The 17,882-nt window shown below is 33.1% G+C and overlaps 1 protein-coding gene and 1 long non-coding RNA gene across 2 annotated transcripts in view; one reads left to right on the plus strand and one right to left on the minus strand.

The window, feature by feature from the left end:
- LOC127838190 (uncharacterized) overlaps positions 1–17,882 on the minus strand; it is a 451,449-nt gene that overhangs the window by 121,837 nt on the left and 311,730 nt on the right. The window lies entirely within an intron of this gene.
- The window catches only part of LOC127838183 (uncharacterized), a 29,752-nt gene continuing 13,350 nt past the window's right edge, over positions 1,481–17,882 (plus strand). Inside the window, exons 1-3 of the mRNA XM_052365774.1 lie at positions 1,481–1,573; positions 1,685–1,900; positions 3,573–3,698. Of these exons, the coding sequence (XP_052221734.1) occupies positions 1,516–1,573; positions 1,685–1,900; positions 3,573–3,698 (400 nt within the window). The 5' untranslated portion in view covers positions 1,481–1,515. The remainder of the gene's footprint in view (positions 1,574–1,684; positions 1,901–3,572; positions 3,699–17,882) is intronic.

Genomic DNA, 17,882 nt, shown 5'->3' on the forward strand with positions numbered 1-17,882 from the left:
CAGCTCATATTCATGAACTAGTAAAAACATGCTTTTTAACTATAGAATATTCAAATACTCATAAAATTCGTCGTATAATAATGTCATGGGCTCCAAATAACGGGCGAAACTATATAATACTTGCATGGGATTAAGTCCAAAAGCACGGCACTGGATACTATATGAAATATGATTAATCGATAATTCTCGAAACGTTTTATAAATAAAGAGCATATCGTGTTTGCAAAGGTTTACTACCGTATTTCAAGTTGATTCTCAACTACATTATTTGTCGATTCGTATATTAACACATGTACACTTTTGTTGAAATCGCATTCCAAACGAACTAATTCCCCACAAAAAGCGACAAACCACACGTATTAATGTCAAGTCCCATAGAGCAGTCATAATGGTCGTGTTTGTGTGTGCTTTACCGGACACGATACTTTTCTATTCATCAACATAACCACCAAAAATGGCCACCACCATTCGCCATCATACTTACAGGTCCAATGACATCCTAATTGGTACAGTACTTGTACGGTCGAGTGATACCTGAAGCGACGGGTTATTTTACGGATATCATTCAACAATTCAATGTTGTTTGTTTGAAGCTCAACGTTCTTACTATTAGTCTTGGTTTTGGCAATAAATGTGTTTAAATAGAAACGGTCCGATTTAAAAATATTATTTGTAAAAATTCAACAAAGAATGTAATAATATGTATCCGTTAATGATACAAAATATATGCTTATATTACGAGTATATGTGTAAAATTATACGTAGAATATAAAGAATGTAAATCTCAAAACGTTGATAAATGCAACGGGTCTTAATTGTTTCTTGTGGGTTTTTTTCTAAAAAAGAACAACAAGAACTTATGTTTATAAACTTTGTGTAATATGTGTTTACCCAGTCTAACATGTTATCATTTAAAAAGATAAAACATCCATTTAAATACCAAACTCGTCTAGAGCGAACTGCCACGTCTAGATCATCACTGATATTGCATATTTGAACACTTCAAACCATTCGCTCTTCAATTTGTGATAGCAGTCAAAAGAGCGCGCATTTTGATCACAAACGTATCTTTGATAATGGTTAATATTATTGAAACCTGTCGATGGGTCGTTTACACAAAGCGGCGATTTATTCTGCACGTGCCTCACATGTATAGATTGTTTAAAAACGCAAAAGTACGACCAAAAGCTTGCAAAATACCTTTTTGTTATCACACTTCATAAAAGTATTGAATTATAATTTACTGAATATATATATATATATATATATATAATAGATTAATGAAGATATTTCTTTTTATGCCTCGTCATGGACACTATGACACTCCGACATAATGGAGTTGTTTATGAGTATGTTTATCAGATATCAGAACTCGAAAATTCCTATGCTTATCTCAAATTTTCATATGTTTATCTTAAATTCAAACGCTTAGGTATAAAACGATTTCAGACCCAGTCATTCTCTCACATGGTTGAAATAGTTGATGGAAATGCATTATATTTTCAGCTCATAGCAATGGCTTTATTAAACATTTCAGATATACTAGCCATTGTGTTTCTCATAACCGTAACAGGTAAATAATGCAAATAATAACACTACATATACGTTATAATGTATTATCTAAGTAGTTTGTGCAACTTAGTTTATGCTATAAAGCAGTCCAATTTTTTATTTTCAATTACAGTGCAATGTTGTACATGGAACACCTACGGAGACTGTGATGATTGGGATACTTGCAGCCAAAGTTGTGGGGGAGGACAACATTGTCATACGTGTTATTCATGTGCCTTGGGATTGAGTAAGAGATTTTGTGAGCCCTGCAATAACCATTGTTACAATGGTGGCTGGTATGCCGGCGGATGCCATTGCACGGGATGGAGGACAGGAAGATGTTGTGAAAGTAAATAATATATTCAATAGTGCATAGCAAGTAAATACAATAAAACTGCTTGATTTAAAGTATTGTACTCGTAGTAAACTCACGCGTTAGTTTTCAATGTCCGCGTATATCGTCATTTAGTGTAGAATGTATTCAAGTCTATATGGGCACTTAAGGCACAGTCCCGTACATCATTTTACTGCAAAACTCATGTTTCTAATTGGAAATAAGCCCTTTTTTAGGATTACAGGTTAACCTACTATTATATTGATCGCTGGCTGTAAAACAAGTAGGATAAATGAACCGGTTCATGAAATATGAGAAAAACAGAATGTATGACCCATGTACTTCGTAACGTTCTGGAGAATATCTTTTGAATATCTTTCTATGCAACGATATAAAAATCTGGATTCAAGTTTGGCAAAAAGAAACACGCTGGAAGGATAATCTTTTTTTTTCTTCTTCTTATTGATTGTAAATCAGTTTATGAATATTTTCATTTCGATGCACATTTATTATATTATTGTAATCGATGCTTAATATGCTGAGGTTTAATTTTGAATTGTTTCCATTTGTGGAAAAACAGTAACTATTTTCTATTTGTAAAAATAATTATTATAGTTTACTTAAATTAACTGAATATTATTATTATTATGTTTGATTATAACGAGTCATGGACAGTTTGTGTAAGAGGGACGTTTTCTTGAAATACGGGAATGTCCCGGAATATACAAGAATCTATCTTTATTCAAACGATATTTATATTGCCAATGTTGTATGCATGAACGCATGTTCTCATTCTAATGGTTTATGTAGTATTGGGGATTTATGTGGAGAGTAAACAAAAACTTAATTTTAATACGTAATAATAATGGTACTTAATTGATGACTACAACAACAAAATGCGAATCTGAAAAGATTTTGTTTTATTTTGTCAATTTACCAAAACCATGAAAAGGCCCCTTTCATATGTAACACATTAAAAATAAGTGATTTTTTAACTACTAAAGTAAATTTTGAATTTCATGCTTGATGTTTGCATACACTATGCAGAATGTATATTGGTTCCGAGAAAGGCCTTTTTGTTGAAATGATAATTTAAATGCGTATTTTCAAATATACCGTTACTTATGATTTCATGTTTGGGATTTCCCATTGTTCATTGAGTTTACAATGCCAAGGTCAAACATATTCGCCCAATCAAACAGTAACATTCCGTTTAAAATCCAGTGGTAAAATAACTTATATACAGATAGCAAACCGGTTTCAGCCTAATTTTAACAACGTGTATATTTGATAGTTAAAGTTCATAAAAAAAGTAAAACGTTGCAGAAGACGTTTAAAAAGTAAACTAATTTAATTATGAAACAACTGTTTGTATGGATACACTACCTCAATAATATTTTTTAGATAAATAAATACATGTTTATACAGCACACATTTTTACACGTTGATTATTTTTACGCAAACGTAATTTAAATGTTATACCTAAACGCGGGTGTTTTAATGGTCACATTGAAGAAAGTTACTTGTATGAAAAAAGTTTACATGTTTAGCATGTTTTACGTTATTTTGCAACAATTATTTCAGTGACATGTATGGTAGTTACTGGTAGAAAAGGGTTAACAATAAAAACATGCATTACTGTTTTGGTCACGCATTATATATCATGTATTTATTCTTGTGATCACAGCATGCCAACAAATCTACATCCAACACTGTATTGGACAACAGCAGTGTGGTGGGTCGCCTGAAGGCATCATGTGCACACAGTGTGAAGATCCGCACTATTCAGGAGTATATAATGGAGGATGCAAAGGTAATATTTACGCCGCTCTGAAGTAAAATCGAAGCCCAGCCACGTATCAATATTTACATTGTTGGATAAAATATGAACTTTTTTATGTAAAGCAAGTAACACATTGTTTGTAACGAAGTAGCACTTCTAAAAAGAACATCAAATAAACATGGTAAGGAAATTAGGTTTTGTAAAGGTAACATTCACTGGTCATGTTCGTAGTGTTATTTGTTTGCTTTTGTGAAAATATTATTTTACTGTTTAAAACATTTAAAGATAACAAGACGGTGTTAAATAATTGTATAAGTGTCTCTTCAGTTTTACTCCTTACAATGTAAACAGCATGCATAAACTTGAATAGTTGAACATTTGTTATGACAGCTGAGTTATTCAAATTTTCGTAATTTGTCGATGAACGAGTATTATATTGATGATAATACACACCACCTGTAAATTTATTACCTGTATACTGACTTTGATATCAACCAATATCTTAGAATCTGAGAGCGCCACAAACAGGTACCCTTTTTTGCCTTTTTACTTTATTTAAACAGTTCCAATTAAACACAGGTGGGTTTTTTTCACGAAAATATTTTTTTTCTATGATCACGAGTGAAATAACAAACGAAATAACACTGAAATGAACAAACGTTCTGTTTCTTGTATGCCCCTTTTTTAAGGAAAAAATTAATAGCCGTTTCCCTTTCACTGAAAAGTTACCCTTTCTCCCGTGGCGTGCCTCAGTACATTTCAATAATGACGTCATAAGTGTTTGCATCATCCTCTTAAATAAACGGTGAAAAAAAGCATAAAATAAAAGAAAATGTGTTGGTTTCGGTGGAATACCGAGTTTAATTCACTCGTGATCATAAAAAAAATAAAAAAAATCTTAAGTAAATCTTGATATGATAACCTAAAATTAGAAAAAGTAGTACCGAAAATTTGTTATTTTCACCGGTGAAAAGAACAATTTGTTTATTTTTACTGCTGTTATTTCACTGCTGAAATGTCATATTTTATCATAAGGTATTAAAAAAATATTTTTTTTTGTTATTGGTTCGATACCTGGACCTCTAAAAACAAAAGCTAGATCGCTGACATTATACCAGGCAAGTTTTTTTAAATTTGAGTGATATTTTAAGCGCTGAGTCGGTAATACTTGTTTATTACGAATGTAAACCTGTTTTATTTTGAATTGCAAATTAATAATCTTTTTTTTAAAGACCCGACGCATGAATGAGTTAACAGGATTCATTATGTGTTATAATTGTATGTTAGCCTTGTGATGTAATAACCCGTAGAGATAAATAAATTAATTAAAGATTGATGAACATTGTTAGTAACTATGTGTCGTCCATGAACAATGAACGATTACGCGACACAGTATATTAAATGGTGACCGTGTACCAGTGATATTTGAACTAAGTGACACTAACGATTGCGAAGCCATGAACCACAACGCGAAGGACCACTGTTTCTGCAACTTCTTTAACCAGTAACAACGACCGTGAGCCGGAACAACGACACCAGACCGTACCTATTCTGCAACTTCCGGTGAGTGACTGTTTTATTTCCTAACGCTTGTATCAAAATGGCAAATCAAATAATCCCTCAATTTTTTCAAAATTTAAATGAACAAATTAAAGATGTTAAAACGGCCATAAGCACTCAGACTATTTCACAGGTTGTACAATTATGATGCAAAATCAAAAGAATTTAAAAATTGGAATAAAAATGTAGAACAATATGGAACGCTTACCAATTTAGATGAGAATAAATTAAAATTCGTTGCTTACCAATCTAGTAAAGGGCTTGTTAGTGACTACATACATCGCTTTTTGACTGATGATCCGACAGGGACATGGACATATATAAAAGAACAGCTTAACTTAAGATTTGCGGAAAATCAAGACCCACAATATGCTTTCTCATTATTAAAGTCGGCTAAACAAAAGACCGACGAGAATGTTCAAATATACGCTGAACGACTTTTATCTCTTGCGACTGATGCATACGAAAATATTGAAGGAAATTTAGACTATATAGGAAAACAATTAGTAGAAATGTTTATCGACGGATTATCGCACGATTATTTGAGACTTAAATTAATGCGCGAAAATCATGTAACGCTATCATCTGCTGTTAAAAGCGCAATACAGGAACAAAGTATCAGGGCTAGATTTGAGTTACGATCGCAGGTAAATGGACTTGATAACATTACGACCGATAATATGTAGACAGATATCGATTATATTAGGTCATCTATTGTTTGCACATATTGTAAGAAAACCGGTCATTCTATTGAAAACTGTCGCCGTAGGCAACGCGAGATAAGTGCATATACGATAGGACGAAACGGTCATACGATAGGACAAAACGATTTCGGGCGCAAAAACGCATATGACACAAATTGGAAAGATAAAATTGATTGTTGGAATTGTGGTAAAATAGGACACTTTAGTAGGGAATGTACTTAAAGAAAAACGTACATTAATGGAAAAAACTAGGAAATTCTTACCAAAAATGGGTCTATGGTAAGAATAAGTAAGTCGAGACATATAATATAGCTTTGTGTGGTAGTCAAAATTCTTGTGTTATTTCAACAGGTGGTTTTCAATTTAGGAGCTGATTGATAGTGGAGCAGAGGTATCTTTGATAAACAAACGTACTTATGATATGTTAAAACAAAAATCAGCACTGATAATTAAAGACGTTAATCTAAAGTCGGTAAATGGAAATTCATAACATGTCCACGGTAGTGTTAAATTGAGATTTAAAATAGGGAGCAAATATAAAGAGCACATGTTTTTTTTAGTAAGTAACATCAATAGAAATGTTATCTTAGGAAGAGACTTTTTACAAGATAATGGTGTCCGTTTGTACTTTGATTTAGGATGTTTGAGAATTGATAAATGTTATGTACCTCTAGGGGAAGATGTACACCTTTCAACGACAGCAAGATTAACTAGGCATACTGTTTTAAAACCACAAACTGACTATAGACTCTTTGCTCAAGCGAAAAGAAACTGTATACGTTCAAATAAAAATTATGAATTCAATGGAATAAGCAATTCTTTCTTTGATAATGAACCTGGTTTAACAATTGTTAATTCAGTCGTCAAGACAACGCGTGATTGACAATTTCCTATTTTAATTATAAACAATACACAAAAAACGATAAGACTTAGACGTCACTGTGCCATAGGGCGAATAAAAGCGGTAAATGATAATGAAATATGTTTGGTACAAGAAGTTATCAAAAATAATCAGCCGAAATCAGGCTTATCTAAAGATGAAATTTTGTCAGATTTACATGTAGCCGAAGATCAAAAAGAAAATATTTTCCCAGTACTATTAAAGCACAGAACTCTCTTTGCAAGAAATTATTTAGAGTTAACTCAAACTTCATCAATAGAATTTACCATAAATACAGGGAATCATCCGCCCATTAAATTGAAGCCGTATCGAACACCATTAAACAATAAGGTATTCATAGATAAAGCAATTGACGAAATGCTAGCTGCAAACATAATAAGTCCATCAAGAAGTCCGTGGAGTTTTCCTATACTTTTAGTAGACAAAAAGAAAAATACACATGATTCAAACAAAGATAATAAAGACGAGAACAGGTTTTGCGTTGATTTCAGAAAGCTTAACAAAATTACAAAACCAATTGCCTATCCATTACCACTAATAGATGATATATTGGCGTTATTAGGTAAAAGTAAATATTTCACCAGTTCAGATTTGATATCGGGATATTGGCAAATACCTATAAAGGAAGAGGACAGAGAAAAAACAGCTTTTGCTTCGGGATTAAAGGGTCTATTTCACTTTAACGTGATGCCATTCGGTGCCTGTAGTGCTGTTGCCATATTTAAAGAATTGGCTAATAAAGTACTCAAGGGTTGTGAGGACTTTGCTGTAGCGTACCTAGACGATATCCTAATATTCTCACCTGACTTGCAATCTCACTTAGCGCACGTAAATACAGTACTACAGAGTCTCAGTAAACATAACCTAAAGCTTAAACTATCAAAATGTCAATTCTTACAAAAAGAGACTAGATACCTAAGCTTCATCATAGATCAAAACGGTATATGGCCGGATCCATTAAAAGTGGAAGCGATCCGACTATTCCCTAGGCCAAAGTGCGTGCGCGATGTACGATCTGTCTTGGGTGCGGCGGGATTTTATAGGAGATTTTGTTTTATAGCACATTTGTATTCGGAAGTTCTCGAGCCTCTTATTAATCTCACGAGAAAGAATGTCCCATTTACATGGTCAAAACAATGTGAAGATAGTTTCATATAATTAAAAGACTCATTTACGCAAATCTCTTATTCTCATACCCTGATCCAAAAAAAAGGTTATATACTGTATACTGATGCATCTGATAAATGTATAGACGCCTGATTAACTCAAAAATGCAAAATTGACAAAACCGGGGATTATGTGGGCGAAAAGCCGATATTTTTCATATCGCACAGATTAAGCCCCACGCAATGCAATTATAGTACCATTGAAAAAGAATGTTACAGCATATTTTACAGTCTAAGTAAATTACACCATTATTTACACAATGCTGAATTTGTTATCAGAACAAATCATAAGCCGCTTAAGTACTTGCTCGAGAGTCCGATGCAAAACAAGAAAATTATGGGCCTTAAGTATAGCGGGTTACAACTGTAAAATTGAATATATGTCGGGGAAAAAGAATATAATTGCCGACTTTCTAAGCCGACCTCCAAACACCAGAATAAAAAATAATCAACGCGATCAAACAGAAATAGAATTAGATATTAACGATAAACATTTTACGATTAATTCAGAAATAAATAAACAAGATCAAACACGCGAAATTAATGTAATCGACACTAAAGACATTGACCACAGACAAATAATTGATAATATTATTACCCCGCAACCACTCCCAGCGGACGACACAGCGTCGAATGATAGCATATCAGGGCTTAATATGCAAATAGAACAAGAAAAAGACCCTCATATATCTGAGATTAAAACGAGATTAAGATTAGGGAAACAAAACAAAAATGAAGATGATAGATATATTATGGTTGATGAAATACTGTACTAAATATCAAGCGTAGATGAGGAACCTACTCTCAGGCTTTTTGTACCTAAACACCTGACTGGTTCAGTTGTCAAGCAATATCATGATGAAAACGGTCATCCGGGATCTCAGAGGCTATTTCATACAATGAAAGAGAAAAATTACTGGCCTAAAATGTTCAAAGAATTAAATGATTATGTATCTAAGTGCATTATATGTCAAAGTAGAAACTTAAAAGCAATTAAAGCTCCCATATCGTCAGATAACTCAATACCGCCATTTCCGTTCTCAGTTGTTTCCATAGATATATGCGGGCCATATCCGAAAACGCTTTCCGGAAATAGATATATAATATGTTTCGTAGATCAATACTCAGGATACATAGAGGCATTCCCATCACCAGATAAATCTTCTGATAGCGTAATACACCTGTTAATGAATGAAATTTATTGCCGTCATTCCTGTCCTGTACGAGTTATAACTGATAACGGTAAAGAATTCACTAGTACGGAATTCACTGAAACATTAAAATCAACGAACATTTACCACGTAAAGACAACAATATATCACCCCGAGGCTAATGGCATGAACGAACGCTCTCACTCAACCATGAACAATATACTATCAAAACGTGTTCAAGAAAATGTGCAACAATGGGACTTACATTTAAACATGTCTTTAGCGGAAATGAGAATTAGTACATCCGAGACTTCGAAACACACACCGTTCTTCTTACTTTTTAATAGAGACCCTATTCTTCCAATAGACAACTTGTTAAAGCCTAGACGTAAATATCACGGTGAAGATAATCATAAGATAATATTAGAAGAACAACACAAATCATTTAAAAAGGTATGTGCCCAAATTCAAAAATCGAAACGTAGACAAGCTGATTATGCGAATAAAAATACAAAAGATATTAAATTCGAAATCAATGACCCCGTTTACTACAAAAACTTTCAACGAACAAATAAATTAGACAGTAAATGGAGACCATATTATCGTATAATAGAACAAAGATCACCGTTGACATACGTAATAAAGAATCAATTATACAACTCAACTATTAAAGTTCACGCTAACCAGATTAGGCACGCTAATATCGATCAATGGCGAGTGATAGATCAGCCTTTAGCGCGGCCGATTAGCAGGCAAATTTAGCCTTTGCAGAAGACACATCATCTTTTGATAACGATTCAAATACGTCAGTACATGGGTTACCTAGTATTACTCAACAGACCCGACAGATTAGGGATAATACGGATGACGAATATAATATTCCGCTTGCCGAATTGCAAAAACATTTGAGAAACAAACAATTCGCGGACATACAGTCAAGCTCAAGTGAATCAGATACGATGCATTACGATAACAGTAATTCACAAAACTCACATGTACGTAGATTTGAAAATGATTCTTCAGATGATCAGATGCAAATTGACGCGGTAGCGTTAAAACACAAAAAACGAAAATTGTCAAAAAAGACTTCACGTTCGAATAACGCCATGAAGAAAGCAATTTTCACGTGCCTTCAGACAATGGCTGAACACATGTAAATGGACCACAAATCAAAGCAATATAGATGTCGAGACTTAAAGACCTCAAAATTTGTGTATATAGCGAATATGATTTGAATGTATATGTATTAACTATGTAAATAGAGGATTATAGAGGACGTTATCGTCCGATTTTGATGATGTATCGTCATTAGCATTGATTTCCGGGTTTAGAATGAAATGAAAATGTCATATTTTAGTATACGAATAAAATGCCAATCACCCGTGCTCAATAGCGAATAGCTCTGAAGCGTGATAACACTGTGTTTGTATCTCGATCAGGTACAAACATGACGAGAAAGGTCACACCTGTCGCAAAGGACGGTAAATACCTTTATCGTATATCGACCTAATCCTATTGACCTACGCTTTTGTACGTTTGCACATAAGACATTATACAAATATATGCGTATCAGATCGGCTTATTATAACATACTTGACAATAACATTACCTAACGATAGCTTATGCACTACAGCGCTCAAGAAAACACCATTTTAGGCATAGGCAACATTTTAATACAGTTTGTAAATATCCTTAAAAGCTAAGCACTGTACCTTTTATTAGTATAATGTAAAAGATACAAATATATTGCTACAAATCATTAAATTTTTGATACTGATCATATACGTAGTTTGTTATTTTTCGTTTCTTTATAAGAATGGCTTCATTAAGACAAGTGATTTTTTAGTAATTTTTTGTTCTGTAATTAAATAAAAGAATAATAAAACACAATGCATTTTATTGAATAGAGAAATGCGTATAATTTAAGTATAACACAATAAATTTGCGTCATGAGAATAGCGTTTCTCTAGCACATTTATTTTGTTTGGGTATATCTTATAATAGGTGTGATAAGTAATCTGTGTGCTAATACAGCAAATTCCATTTACTATAAATATGTAAATAGAAGGCCGGTTTATCGTTTCATGTAATTGACCCTATAAGATTTGCCAATGCGATACAAGTTAAGGAGAAAAACAGCGCTCCTGACATCGTCGGCGTGGTTTGCCTGCAGCATCATGCGTTCATCACGCATTTGAAATCGTGATCAGATCTTAACGCCCCGACACAGAAGAAGAATATGTCATCGACATACAGATTTCTTCGACGACGATGTATCCGTCGAGGATAAGATGACGCAAAAGACGACTTCAACTTGCATTCAACATTGTCGACATTGATCCAAATTGTTAACCAGCATCAGTACCATACACTTAGTGGACTGCTTAATGGACATTTCACGCGTCGTCGAAAGTGATTCTTAAAGATACGTTGATACGAATGGACTTAATGATGAACAATCGCGCGTACTTATATTAGATGAAAGTTTTATTATCTACAAACTTATATGTATGTGTGTTACCTCAATTACGTGTTCATAAACAATTACATTGATGCTACAGTCATGAACGCAGACATTCTTTAGAACTATATCTAATTAAATACTACATGTTTGAAGTATCCTAAATCGTGCGACAGCCAAAGATCAACAGCTTATCCGACCGACAATCTTCGTCTTCAATCGGAAGCCGCCGTCTTCAATCGACTGGATGTTCCCATCTACAACCAGATGTCACATACTCTCCAACAGGACGTCTCATCTCTTCACCATTACGCCACATCGACTCCAACAAGATGTCAAAAATAAACACTATTCATAATGGATTTTCCAAATCAGTGACGCATTCCACTTCATTGTGATTGACATTCATTATTTACATATTGCAGCATTTTATTATTTCAGCAGAAACACTCGTTAGAATTTAATTAATCATGTGCAGATTTTCATCATATATATGTTTTGGTCACTGATGTTTTCATGTCTTCATGTTTCAATTCTTTCATCGTATGTATTAATATGAATAATGTTTTCATATAATTCCATAGCTGAATTCTTAAAAGGTTTTTCTGTATCATAAAATACAGAAAAATCAAATTAAGGGGGAGGGTTGTGTGACGTAATAACCCGTAGAGATAAATAAATTTATTAAAGAGTGATGGACATTGTTAGTAACTATGTGTCGTCCATGAACAATGAACGATTACGCGACAGCCTGTAATTACAAAAAAACCACTAAATACGCATTTAGAGGTATTGCGGAAGACGTCGGACAAATGTTTTCAAGTAACAATAATGTGAACGTGTTACAGTGGGGTTAGGGATTTTGTTCCGCAAATAAGTGGTTGCTTAGGGATGAATATTGTTGGGGATTAATCTCTAACAATCCATTCTGGGTTTTTTTAGGGATTTTTTTGGGTTGAAACGGATTATTTGCGATGGTTAGGGCTGAATAGGGATGCTAGCATTCTGCGCATGCGTACGGGTTAAAAGGCGTAGTTAAGAATGTGAGATTTTAGTAGGACTGCGCATGATTAAGGCTGAAAAGGCGGAGTAAGTATCGCGAGCTGTAACTCGCGCTAATAACTCCGCCTTTTCAGCCCTACGCATGCGCAGTACTTTAATGTATTAAAGCAACGATCTATAAATAAACACAGATTAGAAACATCCATTCGGACCAATGGAAAGTATCTGGAATTCGCGCAACAAAAACGAAATCAATATCACGTGACATCAATCGAGCAGCCGCAAGTCTCACTCTGTTATCTGGCGTTATCATTCGCTACTGCAGCGTGTCTGTCCGTTTGATTCCAATACACAACATTTCATTACTTCTCTCAATAGAACTGAAAACATTTTAAACATGAACAAGTTTCGATATTTATAGCAGCGTTGATAAATTAAACGTGATTTTAAAATAAAACATAATAGATTTGAACACAAATGAGTCTCTGAACCAATATTAAGTAATGAAACGTAATAATGGTATTTTAGGCCGAGTTAGCTTTTTTACAAGTACACCTTTCAATCGCCGTAAACTTAATTTTTTTTTTCTGGAAATAATGAACTAAGAATAAGTATAAAAGTGATCTCAAAATATACAGTCTATAACTTTAACGATAACATGTTTGCGGGTGTTACATAACGATACTTTGAGAGATTATCGGCCGAGTTAGACTATTTAAAAGCATATAAACACTTCTGATGTATATATCATTTTTAAGGTAATATAAAATGTACAAGACTAAGATGTTTTTATTTATTTTAACGTAAACAGTCTCGGAGATATTCATTATCGATGCATGTTTTTTTATTGAAAAGTACATATTCGCGTTTGCCTAAAACTTAACTATTTCTAAATTAACATTTTATGTTGAAACATTTCGATGTAATATTAAAAGCTATGGCCGAAAATAAAATAATTTATATTAAACTGTTCTGGTGATGTTATCTCTATTTCCTAAACTGTGATATTTCTGTATTAAATTTTCCAAATAAAGTGTTAATTTTAGAATAAACTATAAAACAGGAAATAAATATATTGATTTTAATTTCGTTTATTACGTACAAATAATATTAGCAAGACAATACACATTTTGAATACAATACTCTTCAAGAGAGACCATGTCCCCAATGTGGATTAATTGTGTTTATGTCCGTGACACCACATGTCTACGCGTCTGTTGATAAGATTATCACGATAAGATAATTGAAATCTCGTCACCGGGCGTGAATACACAATAACACTAACCTTTGTTTATTTATCAATCGTTGATCATCATCACACCTTTTAACTGCAAATACGATTTTTATATGCGTTAAATTGTAATATATTGATAAAAATATGTTACAATAACACAAAATAGGCAAGGAAAAATATACATTGAAGACGAATTTCATTAAATGCATCATAGACATATTAGCGCCCCGAGCCGATTGTGACGAAGATATTTCGTAAATATTTTCCTACAATAAACGAATCATTCGTTTTTTTTATTAGGATCAGAGTATGTGTTCGTGTGTCGTTTGAAAAGATATCGTTGCAGGAATTTAAAATGAACAGTTAAACTAAATTTAGATTCACATCGTACATGCCTGATATACATGCTGGCGAATTCGACTGTACAGACATTTTCGATTTCAATTTAAATATCTGGCTTATTTCGAATTTTTCGACACATGTTCTTCTTAACTTTCATTTTATTTTATATTGAAAAATATGTATTTTAACTTTGTTTACACATTTAATATAAATTCATAAATATTTGACAACATCGTATAATCTCGCTTTAATATCGACTTTATAATTGCAAAATTATAAACGTAAAAGTAATGTAACCGATTATTTTGACATATAAAGTTTCATTAAGGGCTGGCGGGAGGTGTTATCACCATTTCGTTTTCCTGTTTCATTACTTATGCCTGTTAAATACACGCTCGATGGCGGACTCAATATATTTGCAAATCATATATACCCTAAAACGAAAAACTCGTGCGCTTTCGCGCTAAATCTTTTACACAAAACCCGTGCATTACTAGCGCTAAACCATTACCATTATCTCTCTTCTTATCTTTTTCTCATACTGTAAACCATGTAACTCGAACAATTTATAACGAATCAACTACACACCGGTTGTTTTTGAAAGCTAATATAATAATTTATCAGGAAAAATTATCACCAGTACCATTGATCTATAAAAACATAGTATATAAGTATTTTTAATCAAAGTATATTATATTAAGTAAGAAATTTTTCAGTAAAGTGCAACCGCTTGTTTGTAATATGAAGTCCCCACACTGATCCGACATTTATCTAACCATTCAAACTCGCGATTGCACTTTACTGAAAAAATACTTATTTGTTTAAAAAGATCATGTTACCTGTAGAAATCTCTTACGAATGAGCGGGCTCTCCACTTTATCCCATTGACAATGTTGAAATATTAAAAAATGAGATCTTTAAAAATGTTAACTTGGTCGCGCCCCAACACAGATCCGAATAAGCCACGCACGGATTTCAACCGTCATTGTTTACAATCTATATATATATATAAATATATATATATATAAGTGCCAAGAACTGGAATTGGTAAAGCGTTTTTTGAAGGTGTATGTCCAGCGCGTGTGCCGGGAAAACAGGGCTTAATTTATTTATTTGTTCAGCTCTATAATACTTATATCAAATATGTATGAAAAGATGTCGATGAACTTTAATCCGTTGTTAATTTTTGAAAATATTGAGGCGTTCATTAATTATGTATCTAAACCGGAGCATAAATCCGCATATATAAAACACCAGGCGTATTGCATGTTAGTTCGGAGACATGAAATTATTTCGAAAGAAAGCAATAAGAGGTTCAATTTTATACGGGCTAGTCTTGCTGCGCACGATTTCATGTTAATACATGGAAATTAATTACATATGCCATGATTTTTTATGAAAATAAATTAAATTCAATTTTCAATGTAATGTGGTTTGCTTGATAATTTTATACAATGCTCGTTGACACCAATGCATTTAAGAGAGAATAATTGTGTTGTGCATTCTTTGTTAGTCTTAAACACAAAGAGACCGGTACAGGTTTCTCTACTGAATATCTGCTGAACTTCTTCATTTACATGGAGATAAACTTTGACAAATGTCAGGCCGTGGTACACTTTTTATGGAACAGGTCATGTCTGCCTTTGCCATAAACTAAAATTGTAATTATGTTTCTTAATCAAGTATCAATTTGAAATAAATATAAAACACTAAAGGTTGAACAAAACAATGATTTATTTATATTTAACTTCCCCGGCTATGTTCTCTGTATTCCTGAACTGATCTATTACTTAATTAAATTTTCCAATTTTTCGGTGTGAATACTTTTAAATTACCAGAAATTAATAACATTGTAAACCACATTATCATATAAATGAAATATTTTATATTTAGCTTCAAATACAAAAAACAAATACCTACTCTCAACTGTTTTATAAACTATTTAAAACTAAAGATCAAAATTGAAAATGAAATAGCCCTCAAAAACGATAAACTTCATATCTTTTTGAACAAAAATGGAAACGCATAAACTTTCATAACCCAGTCCAGTTGTCTTCCACCTAACTCTACGCAACTCATCTATAGGATTGATTGTTACATTTAAAAATAACAGCATACACCACATGCAACCAAAGCAAAAAAAAATAATATGTGTTTGACATTATTACTGTTGTATTATACCACTTTTGTTCTTGCTTATGCACATTTTTACATTGTATGTTTTAAATTGAATAAAAAATAATAAAAAAATCCAAATAAATTATATAATTTTTAGATTAAACTGTAAACATATAACACATTCTGCTTTCACTTATTACGGACACATAATATGAGAAAGACAATAAACATTTTGAATTCAAATCTGCGATACAGGCGCAACCGCATCCTCTTCAATGTGGATGTCCCCGTGTTTACTAGTATGCCTTGACACCATATGCCGGCACATGTGTAGATAAGATTATAACGATAAGATGCGTCACCTTTATCACTTGACTAAAATATCGGTTGCCGCAATGACACGAATCATTGTTGCAGCACGGCAAATATTACGTATTATCCAACTTGTACCGTTTTAAAAACACACACAGTTTTGTTTTCGATTCTTCGGTGTTACTACAAACAAATTCTTTGCTGAGTTTACAAATGACGTGTATTTTAGGCTATGAAACACTATGCTGTATGCAGATCATAAATTGCATTTGCGTGTGTGTTTTACATTATGTGCCCTTTCAGTGGAAAATAATTAATTTTGTGCCAAAGTTGGACAAATTCACCTCGGCTGCTCGGGTGTTCGCCAAAGAAAGAAGTTTGATCAAAATAGACGATTGCACGATGGCCAATGAGACCTTAATGTGCAATGGTAGACGATTAATAAATTTGTTTTATGCATAAAACCGACCAAATTATATCCTAATCTAAAAATAGTTGTCTACGCCCCGCCTACTCGTTTACGGCAGTGATTAACTCCGCCTTTTCATCCGCATTCCCCGCTGACATCGACTGCGCTTGCGTAGAGATTAATTAATCCCTTTAAGAGATGAATTCATCCCTTGCGCTGAATTGCGATGAATTCATCTCTATTAGGGGTGAATTCATCCCTTGCGATGAATTCATCCCTTACAGAGCTTAATTCATCGCAATTTTTCCTTAAACACAGCAGGAAAAGGTTTCATACAGATGAATTCGGATGAAACGGGGTGAAAACGGATTAATCCCTAAAAATCGGCTGAATGATGGTTATTTTTTAGGGATTCTAAAGAGATTAATCCCGGAACAAAATCCCTAACCCCACTGTACAATCAACTGTATATTGTCACTAAAATATGGTTTCGTCTTTCAAAGTCTTTAAGACAAAATATAATTAATTTATTATACCTGAAGTTATCGCACGAACTGAACGCCTGTATTGTAAATAACTTACTAACCATACAGTTATAGATAGGGATTAAAGTTTAGATAAAGACACTTAGGCCGAAATGTATTGAAAGATTTACAGCAGCATTATAATTTGGTTGATCAAATCCGATGCAAGCTTCACAACTGATAGATAATTCTTCATCAATGGTAAATACCACTTGAAATCGTCAAATCTTATTTTTAAATTCATTGGTGTGTAGATAAGGCAACACTGATTGTATTATATATTTGTTTGAGTATCCTTTACTCCCAACTTGATCAAACTTTCCAATTTAA

The sequence above is a fragment of the Dreissena polymorpha genome, chromosome 7 (genome assembly GCF_020536995.1).
Source record: "Dreissena polymorpha isolate Duluth1 chromosome 7, UMN_Dpol_1.0, whole genome shotgun sequence".
NCBI classification, from domain to species: domain Eukaryota; kingdom Metazoa; phylum Mollusca; class Bivalvia; order Myida; family Dreissenidae; genus Dreissena; species Dreissena polymorpha.